Here is a 14,660-nt window from a genome sequence, read left to right as displayed (position 1 = left end):
TGCATAATTTGTGGCCTAAACACAAAACATGGCTGCCTTCTTAAGTGCCGTTATCTGTATGTTTCGTACATGGAACTGAAATTATGGAACACAGAAAGAAGTTTCCAGATATACTGTGTGTGTAATTGACACATTCATACTCTTGTTAATTAACGAGCAATAAATCAATAAATAAGACACTTCATATAATGAATTATTTATTTGGGGTTCTGTATTGTTCACAGTTTCTTCTCTCGAGGAATTTGGAAATAGCCGGTGATGAATGTGCTGCCTTTACGGAATGGTGATGCCGGCGGTACTTGAGATCCAGTCGAGGAAGTAGGTGACCTTGGTGAAGCCGGCCGGGTCTCCGCTCGCACAGCCATTGCCCGAACCCCAGCTGACGATCCCGATCTGCGTGTAGCTTCCCTGTGAGCCGACCACCAGCGCGCCGCCGCTGTCGCCCTGAAACGTGACCACAGTATAATCTCTGGCTGGTGGGAGCCCCAATCAGGTATTCCCCAACATAGTAAAGTGTCACTCACTCAAGATGTAGCGCTGAAGGTAAACACATACGTTCTAAAATAGTACCACCATAAGTTCTTGAAATCGCTTCCCTGGAATGCAACTGCCATTGTGGCGGATATTCGGTATCTGTTCTAAAGTACCCTTGCGTGTCCACCACGCACCTTTACGTCGGTGTGAAACAGTGTGGAGACACTTACAGTCAGGTGTCTGAACGTATGTGGAGGAATGCTAGCCGAAAACTAGAGGACGTTGTGCTGTAGGACGCTGCAGTTTGAAGTAATGGAATTCGACCAAAAAGTGTTCCATTGTGTTCAGGTCGGGACTCTGTGCAGGCTAATCTATTTCAGGAATGTTATTGTCCACAATCCATTGCCTCACAGCTGCACCTTTATTATAAGGTGAATTGTCATGCTGAGACATTCATGATCTGCTAACTGTTCTTCTACTCTATGAAGTACACGATGCTATAAAATACACAGACGGAAAAATTTTGCAACACCAAGGCGTCCTGTGACATACACGAAAACTGGTAGTCGTGTTTCTACATCTGAAAAATGAAGTCTACTCAAATTTCGAGCTATTCGCACAAGAGCGCCACTAATAGCGTCACTGTGAGGATACAATCCAGGTTTGCTTTAATTACACGCTGTAAAGGTCGTGAGAGTTAGTTGCATTTGAGGCTGAAATTGGTGAGTTGATTGTAGTCAGGAATGCCTTTAGGCGATAAAGGCACCAATATCATCACCTCACTGAATTTGAACAAGGTCGTATAACAGGGTTGCGATAAGCTGGATGTTCCTTCTTCGATACTGTAGAAAGATTTGGTAAGAATGTAGCCACTGTGTATGATTACTGCCAGCGGTGATTACGAGAATGTAGTCACGAGAAGACCGAACTTCGGGCCGGCCGGGGTGGCCGAGCGGTTCTAGGCGCTACAGGCTGGAACCGTGCGACCGCTACGGTCGCTGGCTCAAATCCTGCCTCGGGCATGGATGTGTGTGATGTCCTTAGGTTAGTTAGGTTTAAGTAGTTCTAAGTTATATGAGACTGATGACCTCAGAAGTTAAGTCCCATAGTGCTCAGAACAATTTGAACCGGACCTCGGACGGCCACGTGGCACTACCGGGAAGGAAGACCATCGTCTTCGGGGTATGGCTCTGGTGCATCGTACTGCACCTACTGCAGCAAACTAAGCAGCAGTTGGCACCACAGTGACTCTACGAACTGTTACACATCAGTTACTTCAAGAACAGCCCCGGGCCAGACGCCTTGTAGCGTGCGTTCCACTGACCCTAAACCTCTGCCAGCTCCAGTTAGCAGCAGTCGAGGATAGTTATCGTGCAGTCGTAACTTTCTTACCGAAAGTAGTGCATCAAACTAGCATCATTTCTATGTAGAGAACGTGTTAACTTGTCCCTGCTTTGCTAAAGACTTTTATATGGATTTCAACAGGGACACTTTATACCAAACTTAAGTGTAATACAATATTACGTTGAGTGATGGTGTTCACTAGTTCTTTTGATTTCTGTCCCAGAATCCGCGCACTGTCCCAACTGGACATGGTTCTCGTGGCGGTCAGATTACTCGGCCACTTCAGTTATCGTGTGGAATCAATATCTGGTGCAGTGAAAATGGCGGTAGATACTTACGTTGCAGGTGCTCTGTCCGCTGGAACCGACGGCGCAGGGTGTGAAGTCTAAGATGGGACCGCCGAAGTATTGGCTGCACTGCGTGTTGGACATGACGTTCAGTGTCGTGTACTGCAGCGTGTCTGGGCTGGCACCGTCTGGAAACAAACAACACGGCCTCGTGTACCCCTCAATGCTTCCATGAGTGACAGCTTCACTAGATGTGCGGATGTTCAGTTACCAAGAATGTTCTTTATCATGTTGCGTTACGGAATTACACAGATAACGTAGTGCAACAAGTAGGCCGAACATTAAACAAATGTCATGTATTTTGTATTATATGTTACTCTTCACATGCATAACTTAGTTGTAAACTTTTATTAGGATAACCAGTGCCACAAATATTTGCTTTTATTGAGGCATGTACAGGGTGACAATTATTGAACTATACGAAAAAGAAAAAACGTAAATTAGTTAGAAACTACTGCAGGCACACATTTAATTCAACATGTTAACGTCACAACAAATATTCGGATATAGGTTCGATACGCTTGCCATCATTGGCGATGATGTAGCGCAGACGAATAGCGCAATTCTGCATGATCCGCTGAAGTGTCGGAATACCGACGCTGTCGATGACCTTCTGAATGACTTTTCTCGTCTCAGCAATAGTTTTGGGGCAATTTGTGTACACCTTCTCTTTAATATAGCCCTACAAAAAGGAGTCGCATGTGCTCAGATCCGGAGAATATGACGGCCAATCGAGGCTCTTGCCTGTGGGCTCTTGTTACCACAGAGCCAGAAAGCGGTCCCCACGGTCCCCAGAGAGCTCCTCCAGGACATCAAACACTCTCGTGCTTCGGTGGGGTTGAGCTCCGCCTTGCATGAAGCACATCTTGTCCATATCAGGGTCACCTTAGATAATGGGGATGAAATCATCTTCTAAAACCTTCACGTACCGTTCGTTAGTCACCGTGCCATCGACGAGTATCGCACCCATTATATTCCCAGCATGGATATTACACACCACACAGCCACTCGTTGATGTGAAGAGACTTATCTTTCGTAAAATGCGGATTCTCAGCCCCCAAATTCGTCTATTTTGCTCAATGACGAACCCATCCAAATGAAAGTGGCTTCTTCGCTAAACCAAACCATACGGTGCATACTCTCTTCATGTCCCGCGGCCAACCGTGCAATTTGAACGTCGTAGCGCGAACCATTGAGAAATTTTATTTCATATAATTCAATAATTGTCACCCTGTAACATTTAAGTGAGAATGGCGAGAAGAATCATAAGTTCAAGGTATGACTCTTCTTACTGAACTGGTTACCGTTAACATAGGAGTATGGGTTCGAATACCTGTCTCATATACAATATAAACATGTATCAAATAAAACTTCCTGGCAGATTAAAACTGTTTTAATCTGCCAGGAAGTTTCATATCAGCGCACACTCCGCTGCAGAGTGGAAATCTCATTCTGGAAACATCCCCTAGGCTGTGACTAAGCCATGTTTCCGCAATATCCTTTCTTTCAGGAGTGCTAGTTCTGCAAGGTTCGCAGGAGAGTTTTGTAAAGTTTGGAAGGTAGGAGACGAGATACTGGCAGAAGTAAAGCTGTGAGGACGGGCCGTGAGTCGTTGCCGTCCGACGGGCCCGGGTTCGATTCGCGGCTGGGTCGGAAATTTTCCTCACTCAGGGACTGGGTGTTGTGTTGTCGTTATTGTAGTCGGCTCTCAGCCGTGGCAGCGTGCGGACGGCCGCGCGCGCCGGCCAGTGCTCCGCTGCAGGCGTTGTTTACTTCCGCGTCGTAGCTTTAAGGCTTGTGTCCGTCCACCGTGAACAACATGTCGAGCGCTTACCGCCAATGGACTTAAGTTCAAATACTCTGATGGTCACGTCGGAGCTGTAACACTTGAAATCGCAGAGTACGGTCAACGCACGATTAGGGTGTTTGAACTACCTTTTGAAGTGCCGAAGGACGAAGTTGTCTCTGCTTTACAACCATACGGTAACGTCATCGGTTACGTAGTGGAAAAAGCCTTCACGACCTACCATGTCCTTAATGGTGTGCGCCAGGTCAAAATTGAACTGAAAGAAACATATACCATCATACCTGACAATTGGCGGGGTGGGAACCATTGTCATGTACGACGGCCAACCCCGAACATGTGCGGGTTGTGGACAAGAAGGCCACGTCAGATCCGCCTCCATGCGACGCCGCCTGATCCAGACGCCGGTCGGCGAGGAAGCGTCCCCAGCGGTGATCACTCAGATCCCTGTCACATATGCCAAGGTTGCCAAGGAAGGTAGCACCTCGACACAGGGTCTTCCTGCTCCGTTGACGTCGCCTGATCAGGTAGATTCAACTGCTACTGAGATTCCTTCTGAGGTGCCACAGACGCCAGATCCTGACCTGCCGAATCTTCGCACCACTGTGACTGAAAATGCTACTGAGATGGACGTTGATTGGGGAGTGGTACCTACTTCTGCTTTCTTTCAGACTGATATGGAGTCAGACGAAAGCCACTCGCAATCAGACTCTGTACGACATGTTCGAAAACAAGGGTCGACACGAAAGAGAACGAAACGTAGCCCTACACCCCCTGATGAATCCATTCTACGGATGGATACCAGGGATGCAGACCCGAAGATGGACGACAAACCGCTCTTTGATGACCAAAAGTCTGATGCGAACGACCCGCCACAGGCGACCACTGGCAACGAACACCCCTCCTTACTGGCGCCGTTCCCCCACGGGTCGACGTTGAAGAGAGCCTATCCGCTGAGCCGAAAACTACGTCTCCTCTCCACGTGGATGATGTGCACAGCCGATGTCTTACCGCAGTATCAGTCTCCTGAGCAGACGACGTGGAGATCGAAGGGACTGGGGTGGACGGTGCTGATGATGGGGCGCCCCCATCGGTTGCGCCCGCAAACTCTCCACAATAGCAGCCTCTTCAGCGGACCGGCAAGATCGACGACCTCTCGCTCCTCAAGAAGGAGCCCCACCTGTGCCTGTCGGACTCCAACACCAGCATTATCGTGTCGCAACGATTAACCTCGCGACCATTCGTGCGCCCCGCAAACTAGCGCTGCTCCGCGATATGATTTATGATGCGGACATAGATATTGCGCTTTTTCAGGAAGTGCATGTCGCCGATTTTTCACCACCACATGGCTTCACGGCGCATCGTTCTCCCGCTTCGGACACCGGTAGTGGTGGTGCCATTATCTTACGAGAAGGTCTTCCTGCCGAAGATGTCCTATACCTCCCCAACAGCAGAGGTATGGCCCTTACTCTCTTTGGTGTACGCATCGTCAACATTTATGCGCCGTCGGGCTCCAGCTACCGTCGTGAACGCAATGGCTTCTTCGCGAATGAAGTTAACCCCTTTTTATGGGACCACACGATGGTTGGGTCATGGGTGGAGACTTCAACTGCACCCAGCGACCTCAGGATCAATTGCCGCGTCACTCACCATGCGCAGCTCTGGAAACAGTCGTCACGCGGCTACAATTTGTCGACACGTGGAGACATGATCACGGTGATCTTACGGGCTTTACGTACTACACTGCGCCCTCCTCTAGCCGACTGGATCACATATACATCTCGCGATCCCTAATTCAACACACTCGACAGGCTGAAATCTGGCATGTTGCTTTCTCAGATCATGAGGCTTACTTCTGTGATGTGGTTCTCACAAGACAGGCAGTATGGCACGGACGTGGTTTATGGAAACTGAACACGGCACTTCTTAATTCACCTGACTGTCGACTTCTAATAGAAGACACTTGGATCACATGTAATAGACGCCGTCCCACGTATCCGTCTACCATATCCTGGTGGATCAGTGTGCAAAACCTGCTCTTCGAAAAACTTTGATCCGGTATGGCAAAGTTGTTGTAGTCTGGAGGAAGAACACTATGGACTTTTACTACAGGATCCTACGAGAATGCTCCACGATGCCAGCCTCCCCTGAGCGCCATAGAAGGATGAACCATGCTAAGGCACAAATCTCCAATCTCATGCGGAGGCATTTGGAAGGAGCGATAGTACGATCTCGTACTGCTGATCGCATGCCTCATGAACATCCGTCGATGTACCATATCATCCAAGAACGCCAAAATCGACGCCGAAAATTGATTAATGTCCTAACAGACCAAGAAGGGCGTCGCTACGTAACCCAATCTGCAATAGGGAATGTGCTTCACGCCCACTACCAGCAGCTCTACGCCGCAATTCCACATTCCCCAGAGTTGATCGAGGAAGTCCCACAGCTCAACTTCGGTGGTACCCCAGGAGATGCGACGAGTGACTTGATGTCAGAGGTGACTGATGATAAAGTTCGCAATGCGATCCGGGCAGGAACCATCAATCGCTCTCCAGGACCCGACGGTCTTCCCCTCGAATTTTATCGCACCTTCCGCGATTTGTTAGACTCCACCTTTACCTCCATCTGTCGGAAACTGATGTCTCCGGAAGTACCTGTGCCGGACGCTTTCATGGAAGGAATTATTATTCCTGTACATAAACCGCATGGTGGCAACAATGTCAGTGATTATCGGCCCATCACCCCCCTTAACAGTGATATGAAAATATTCACTCGCCTTTTGGCGGCACGACTTAAAAACGTTGCCCGATATATTGTATCGCCAGACCAAGCATCTTTGGGAGGGGATAATAATATCCGCACCGCTTTATGCCGCTACAGGGATATGATCGCTGTTACCCAGGCACAACGCCTCTCTGGCGCACTTGCGTCTTTGAACTTTAGTCAAGCTTTTGATAGGGTTGACCATTCGTTCCTTACGGCCGTTCTCCACCATATGGGTTTCCCAGTCGCCGTTATCACAGTAGTGATGCGCCTTCTGCGGGGTGCCTCATCCAGGATTATGTACAATGGCAGACTCACTCCTCCTATAAAAATAGGTCGATCCGTACGTCAAGGTTGCCCTCTATCAGCGATTTTGTACGCCTTTTCCTTGAAATCCTTGCTATGTGGACTAAGACAACGTTTGTTAGGGTTGTCCATAGATCGCTACCGATTCTGTTGCACGGCCTATGCTGACGATGTAGTCATCTGTTTACGTAATGCCGACGAGGTTCGAGCCATTTTGACGTGGGTAGCGACTTATGGTGAGGCATCAGGTAGCTCTTTAAACGTACGAAGTCACAAGTTATGTCTATTGGCACGGGACTTCCCGTGGAGTGCGTTACACCTCTCACCACCGTTGATATCATTCGCTGTTTGGGAATAGATTTTTCATCTGATCTCCAGCGTTCAGCCACCATCAACTGCCGACGCCTCCTTTTAATGATCAGAGCAGGTCTTATGGACCATCGCCTTCGATCCCCAGATATTCTCCAACGAGCTCGATATGTAAATATATATATCGCATCCCGAGTTCCCCATGTAGCACAAGTGCTACCTTTCCCACTTACTGTGGCACGTCACATGTTGCCAGCGATGGCATCTTTCGTCAGCTCTGGGCTGTTGTTCAAAGTTAACTATGCAACCCTTACTCTTCCCCGTGAAAGAGGTGGGATAGGTCTGTTTAACGTGCCGGATAGAGCTCGCGCCCTATTTGTCAGCTCCCAGATGACGGTATGGACACGTTGCCCAACGAGCCTCACTGGTCTCCTCCTGTCGGCATATTCGCCGTTCTCACTGTCAGCCCCAGTGATGATCTCGGATGTTCCGGCCCAGTTCCATTATATACGATACTTCTTTCTTAAACTCAGTTATCTACGCCTCACTTTACCAATACAGCTTTTACTCAATACAAAGGCAGTATACAATGTCCTCCAATTAGGTCGTCCACCTAACCCGATTGAACAAAAGTTCCCCCAGGTTGACTGGCGTCATGTATGGCGCGCGGTGCTCGCCTGTTACCTTGACACGAATGTTCAATCTGTCTGGTACCTAACTGTCAATGGTAAGCAAATCAACCAATTTCGCCTTCATCGTATCCACCTCGCCCAATCACCTCTATGTTCCATGTGTGGAGTGCCAGACAATGATGAACATCCGTTTGTTTGCGGACCGGCGGCGGAGGTTTGGCACTTGGTTCGTCGTATTGTGGCTTTTCTAACGCGGGACATTTCGGATCGGATTACTCTCCTTTCATTATTATTTACGGAACGTGACTATTTTCCTCGGACAAAGACCAATGCTGTGAATTGGATTCGCGGACATGCCATTCACTACCTATTTGGACAAACTGTAGACTCTGTACTCGATTTTTGGACATACCTCAATGACCGTCATTATGTCATTGTCCGTCACCCAAAATACAGACAATTTTTCTCGAACTTCCTTGGGAGTGCTTTCCACGACCCGTCTCGCAGCTGGAATGTGTTAAGCCAAGAGACAAGAAGGTTTCCTGTTTGAACCAATGAACATTTCTGAACAATTGAACGGAACAGTTTCGAGAAGACGTGACTCAACATATTACTAGCGGGCCACAGAAGGCCTCTGATCAATTACACAATAAAACTAAACAAAAAATTAAAACAATAAATATATAATTCAGAAAAAGGAAGATTTTGTTTTGTTTGTAAGGATAGCCCTAACCTTGATTTCCCATATTTTCCCTGGTATATAGGTAGCTCTCTGGAGTAGGTTTAGTCAGGAGCCAACGCCTGAAGTGGACCAGATTTTTTTGTTATAGGCTGAAAAGTGGCGGTGGCACTTAGGTTTTTTTTTTTGTAGTTCCATTTTATTAAGGGACTTTCTAAAAATTAAAGAAGGAAAAGAAGAAAAAAAGAAAGAAAAAGAAAAAGTTGGTAGAGCACTTCCCCGTAAAGCAAAGGTCCCGAGTTCGAGTCTCGGTCCGGCACACAGTTTTAATCTGCCATATCAGCGCACACTCCGCTGCAGAGTGGAAATCTCATTATTTATCAAATATTAAATCATGACTATTCTCCACTGCGCAACGCAATTAAGGCATTACTTTTTCGAAACCTCGTAAGTGTCTTCCATTGCTACTCAGAAGCTTAAGATTTGGCTTAAGGATCACTACAACTTTCTTCTGTGATGGTGCAAAAACGTGGCGCCCTGAGACTTTACCGTAGAGCTGGACGAAGCCTCAAACATCAAGGGCTAGACACAAGGAAAACAAACAAGGCCAGATATTAGAAGTTCTTATGATGTATAGGGCGGATTAATGAGGCCACATTGGTACCTTATTTCACCATAATTCTGCTTAGCACCACCGCGGACCTGTCACACGATGGGATGACCGCCAGACTCCCTCTTACCCACATGTCACCATGTCACCCCTTCTTTTGACGCTTCTGCGATGGAAATCAGAACCGCGACGCCCAGCGTTGAAATCGCGGAGTTTTCTTATGGGTGGCCGAGAAAAATATCTGAGACACACCGCCGCTCACAATCAACACGAAAAGGCCTGAGGGGGTGGCGTAAAGAGCGCCAATGAGAGCGCTCTTTTCCTTGGGGCGTTGATTCCTACACATTTCGCGGTAGAAAACGACAGTTCACAGTGTGATGAGCGACAGAACATTGTTGTTGACAAACTTTGACACTACTCACACCCCGAAGGACATTGTGGATCTGTATCCTCGTTCAACGTGATCGGACCTCTTTGCAGCGCAGTGCGACCGCCATTTCTGCTCTCGTGTAGGGAGCGTTCAAAACCATTCGACGAAATTTAAACGAGATTCTAAGCATCAAAAGGTGCTCGTTATTTTTCAGTCCTTCTGTTTCACGCTGTCCTGTGGCGTAGTCAGGGGATGGGACGGGACGGATGGGGGTGGGGACTCCAGCATTGACACATGCTTGAATAAAAAGTGTCCCTCTGCGATTCACAGTTCGGCAGCATCCTCAGTGCCACTCCCACATCCATACAGAGAATTTTAAAAACTTGCCTTTACAGAGATATTCTGCAGAGACCCCTTCAATTCCAGATTCCAGATGTCAGATGACCGCCTGGCGGTTAAAGAATTTTCGTATTTAGTTACTTTAGTGTAAGAACTCTCGTATTATGAAAGTACGTCGACTTAAAGCAATGGCACATTGAAGATCCGTCAAAATAGTGTTGTTTTTGGTAGGATTTTTTATTATTAAATGTCAGTTAATAACATATCGGCGATTAAAGCCTTCAGAAGCCTTAATGTAAAATACAAGGTTGCTCACAGTAGAACCTCAGTGTAGCGTAGGTGGTAGGGGCGCCACGTAATGAACCCGTGGGTAGTATGTTCGCGTCCCAAATCCCACTTTTTTGTTTAATTCACCTTCGTGTTTTCCAAAGGTTTGAGACTTTCTTATTAAATTAGTAGGAAATATTTCTGTAGTATTTGATGTTGTATATATATAAGTGTGCTCTCTCTCAGAAACAGATTCGTTCTATTTTGTGAAGTTTTATAAGCTGATGTCCTAACTGACTGGACATATAATTTTCCTTTTCTTGTTACTACGTGTTCGTCAATATTGAAGTTTTCATTTGCGTATCCTACGGACGAAACAGTACGACTAGCATGTGGACAGGGAGGGAATGTGCATAGGAATTTCACACGCGTCCGTTTTCGAAAACAAACTATGTGGATCGTGAGCCAAATAAAGCCGCCAACTGCAGCTGCAGTGCGCTGAGAGCGTACCGTGTGCTGAAGGCGCTGTCTCTCGTGACGTTCGATTTCCCATCCGCGTCTGCGTCAGCGTTAGCTGCCTTGTGACGCCGGCTTAAGGGCTGGACTTAAATCTGCGTGAGACATAGAGGTGAGACTCTCAGCCCCAACACAGCTCGTGGCTGTTGCTCCTAGAGAACGCCTCTGTAGATAGACTGGATAGGAGTGAGTGAGGCTTGACCATACAAGCACCCAATGATCAACTGACGAGAAAACGACATCGATGAACGGCCTAGATGGCAGAGTAGACGGAAGAACCTGTTCTATGGCTTGCACCATAGTTCTAACAACGGACAGGCACATCTGTCCATCAAACATGGTGAAAATAATTTCTGAAAGACCTACCAGGGGTGGTATCAGCCAACGAGACTCCATTATCGCGCACTCAGGTCTTTGGATTCTGGGAAGCCTGTACAACCATTCATAATGGAGTCAGAGCCATCTGTAGCCCTTCAAGTAATAAAACTGAGACTAATACTTCAATAGAGATAACCAGGTATAATTTACGTGTTCAGAAGCGTCACTATTTTTGAGCAGTCAGCTTGAAAACACTAGTTCAGTTACTTGCATTCCTGGATACACACAGATTTCGTCACCTTTGACTCTCAGCATTACTGACTGTACTAAGGGAAATCTAGAAAAATGATCGGGCAAATCTACGATAGCATTCTGAGTTCAAAAACAAATAATGGTCTCCATAACAGCCTCTCCGGAGGTAAAATAGTCCTCCTTTCGGATCTCCGTGCGGGGATTACTACGGAGGACGTCGTTATCAACAGAAACAAAACTGGTGTTCTACGGATCGGAGCTTGGAATATCAAATCCCTTAATCGGGCAGGTAGGTAAGAAAAATTAAAAACGGAAATGGATAGATTAAATTTAGATATGGTGGGAATTAGTGACGTTCGGTGGCAGGAGGACTAAGACTTCTGGTCAGGTGAATACAGGGTTATAAATACAAAATCAAATAGGGGTAATGCAGGAGTAGGTTTAATAATGAATAAAAAAGTAGGAGCGTCGGTAAGCTACAACAAACATCGTAATGAACGAATTATTGTAGCAAAGATAGACACGAAGCCCACTCCTACCACACTAGTACAAGTTCTATGCCAACTAGCTCCGCAGATGACGAAGAGATTGAAGAAATGTATGATGAGATAAAAATTGGAAATTTGTAGTAAGTTCCCAACGGACCAAACTGCTGAGGTCATCGGTCCCTAGACTTACACACCACTTAAGATGAGATAAAAGAAATTATTCAGACAGAAAAGGGAAACGAAAATTTATTAGTCATGGGGAACTGGAATTCGATATTAGTAAAAGGAAGGGAAGGAAAAGTAATATGTGAATATGGAATGGGGGTGAGGAATGTAAGAGAAAGCCGCCTGGTAGAATTTTGCACAGATCATAACTTAATCATAGCTAACACTCGGTTTAAAAATCATGAAAGAAGGCTGTATACGTGGAAGACACCTGGAGAAACTGGAAGGTTTTCGATAGATGATATAATGGTAAGACATCGATTTAGGAACCTGGTTTTAAATTCAAAGACATTTCGAGGAGCAAATGTGGACTCTGACCACAATCTATTGGCTATGAACTGTAGATTAAAACTGAAGAAACTGCAAAAAAGGAGATAGGACTTGGATAAACTGAAAGAACCAGAGGTTGTACAGAGTTTCAGAGAGCATTAGGGAACGAGTGACAAGAACGGGGGAAAGAAATACAGCAGAAGAAGAATGGGTAGCTTCGAGAGATGAAATAGTGAAGGCAGCAGAGGATGAAGTAGGTAAAAAGACGAGAGCTAATAGAAATCCTTGCGTAACAGAAGAGATATTGAATTTAATTGATGTAAGGAGGAAATATAAAAAAGCAGTAAATGGACCATGCAAAAAGGAATACACATGTCTCAAAAATGAGCAGGAAGAGCAAAATGGCTAAGCAGGGATGGTTAGAGGAGAAATTTAAGGATGTAGAGGCATATATCACTTGGGGTAATAGATACTGCCTACAGGAAAATTAAAAAGACCTTTGGAGAAAAGAGAACCACTTGTATGAATATCAAGAAACATGGAATCCCAGTTCTAATCAAAGAAGGGAAAGCAGAAAGGTGGAAGGAGTATATAGAGGGCCTATACAACGGCGATTTCAAATATTATGGAAATGGAAGAGGATGTAGATGAAGATGAAATGGGAGATATGATACTGCGTGAAGATTTTGACAGAGCACTGAAAGACCTGAGTCGAAACAATGCTCCGGAAGTAGACAACATTCCATTAGAACTACTGACAGCCTTGGGAGAGCCAGCCCTGACAAAACTCTACCATCTGGTGAGGAAGATATATGAAACAGGCAAAATACCCTCAGACTTCAAGAAGAATATAATAATTCCAATCCCAAAGAAAGTAGGTGTTGACAGATGTGAAAATTACCGAACTATCAGTTTAATAAGTCACAGCTGCAAAGTACTAACACGAATTCTTTACAGACGAATGGAAAAACTGGTAGACGCCGACCTCGGTTAAGATCAGTTTGGATTCTGTAGAAGTGTTGGAACACGTGAAGCAATACTGACCTTACGACTTATCTTAGATTAAGGAAAGGCAAACCTACGTTTCTAGTATTTGTAGACTTAGGGAAAGCTTTTGACAATATTGACTGGAATTCTTTCAAGTTCTGAAGGTGGCAGGGGTCAAATACAGGTAGCGAAAGGCTATTTACAATTTTTGCAGAAACTAGATGGCAGTTATAAGAGTCGAGGAGCACGAAAGGGGGCCAATGGTTGAGAAGGGAGTGAGACAGGGTTGTAGCCTATCCCAGATGTTATTCAATCTATATATTGAGCAAGCAGTAAAGGAAAGAAAAGAAAAATTAGGATTAGGAATTAAAATCCATGGAGAAGAAACAAAAACTTTGAGGTTTGCCGATGATATTGCAATTATGTCAGAGTGAACAAAGGACCTTGAAGAGCAGTTGAAAGGAATGGACAGAGTCTTGAAAGTAGGATATAAGATGAACATTAACAAAAGCAAAATGAGGATATTGGAATGTAGTCGAATTAATCAGGTGATGTTGGGGGAATCAGATTAAAAAATGAGACACTTAAAGTAGTAGATGAGTTTTGTTATTTGGACAGCAAAATAACTGATGATGGTCGAAGTAGAGAAGATATAAAATGTAGACTGGTAATGGCAAGGGAAGCGTTTCTAAATAAGAGAAATTTGTTAACATCGAGTATAGATTTAAGCCTCAGGAAGTCTTTTCTGAAAGTATTTGTATGGAGATTGGCCATGTATGGAAGTGAAACATGGACAACAAATAGTTTAGACAAGAAGAGAATAGAAGCTTTCGAAATATGGTGCTACAGAAGAATGCTGAAGATTAGATTGGTAGATTACGAAACTAATGAGGAGGTACTGAACAGAACTGGGGAGATGAGGAATTTGGGGCACGGCTTGACTAGAAGCAGGGATCGGTTGGTAGGACACGTTGTAAGACATCAATTAGAACTGGAAGGAAATGTGGGGGGGGGGGGGGGGTGAAAATCGTAGAAGGTGATCAAGAGATGAATGCAGTGACCAGATGCAGAAAGATGTAGATTGCGTTAGTTATTCGGAGATGAAAAAGATGAAAAGGCTTACACAGAATAGAGTAGCATGCAGACCTGCATCAAACCACTCTCTGAACTGAAGACCACAACAATAACAAGAGATTGTAGTTCCCCTTCTGACAGACTCTCTACTGTAACATCCAAATGTGCGAGCAAAATGTACAGAATGCTCAGTGACAACGCATTCATAAATGAAGACAACCGAAGAAACCCTGAAAGCGTGGATTTTCTTTGGAAACAGGTAGAGAGATAAATACAAGGAACC

General features: G+C 45.5%; 1 protein-coding gene across 1 annotated transcript in view; it reads right to left on the bottom strand.

Moving 5' to 3' along the window:
- Window positions 1–273: 273 nt before the first annotated feature.
- Window positions 274–14,660, bottom strand: part of LOC126456232 (brachyurin-like) — a 44,324-nt gene continuing 29,937 nt past the window's right edge. The window contains exons 4-5 of the mRNA XM_050091985.1: window positions 2,157–2,293; window positions 274–444 (exon numbers count right to left, since the gene is read on the bottom strand). Of these exons, the coding sequence (XP_049947942.1) occupies window positions 274–444; window positions 2,157–2,293 (308 nt within the window). The remainder of the gene's footprint in view (window positions 445–2,156; window positions 2,294–14,660) is intronic.

Source organism: Schistocerca serialis, chromosome 2 (assembly GCF_023864345.2).
Source record: "Schistocerca serialis cubense isolate TAMUIC-IGC-003099 chromosome 2, iqSchSeri2.2, whole genome shotgun sequence".
In the NCBI taxonomy this organism is placed as follows: Eukaryota; Metazoa; Arthropoda; class Insecta; order Orthoptera; family Acrididae; genus Schistocerca; species Schistocerca serialis.
This window is presented reverse-complemented; position numbering and strand designations above follow the sequence as displayed.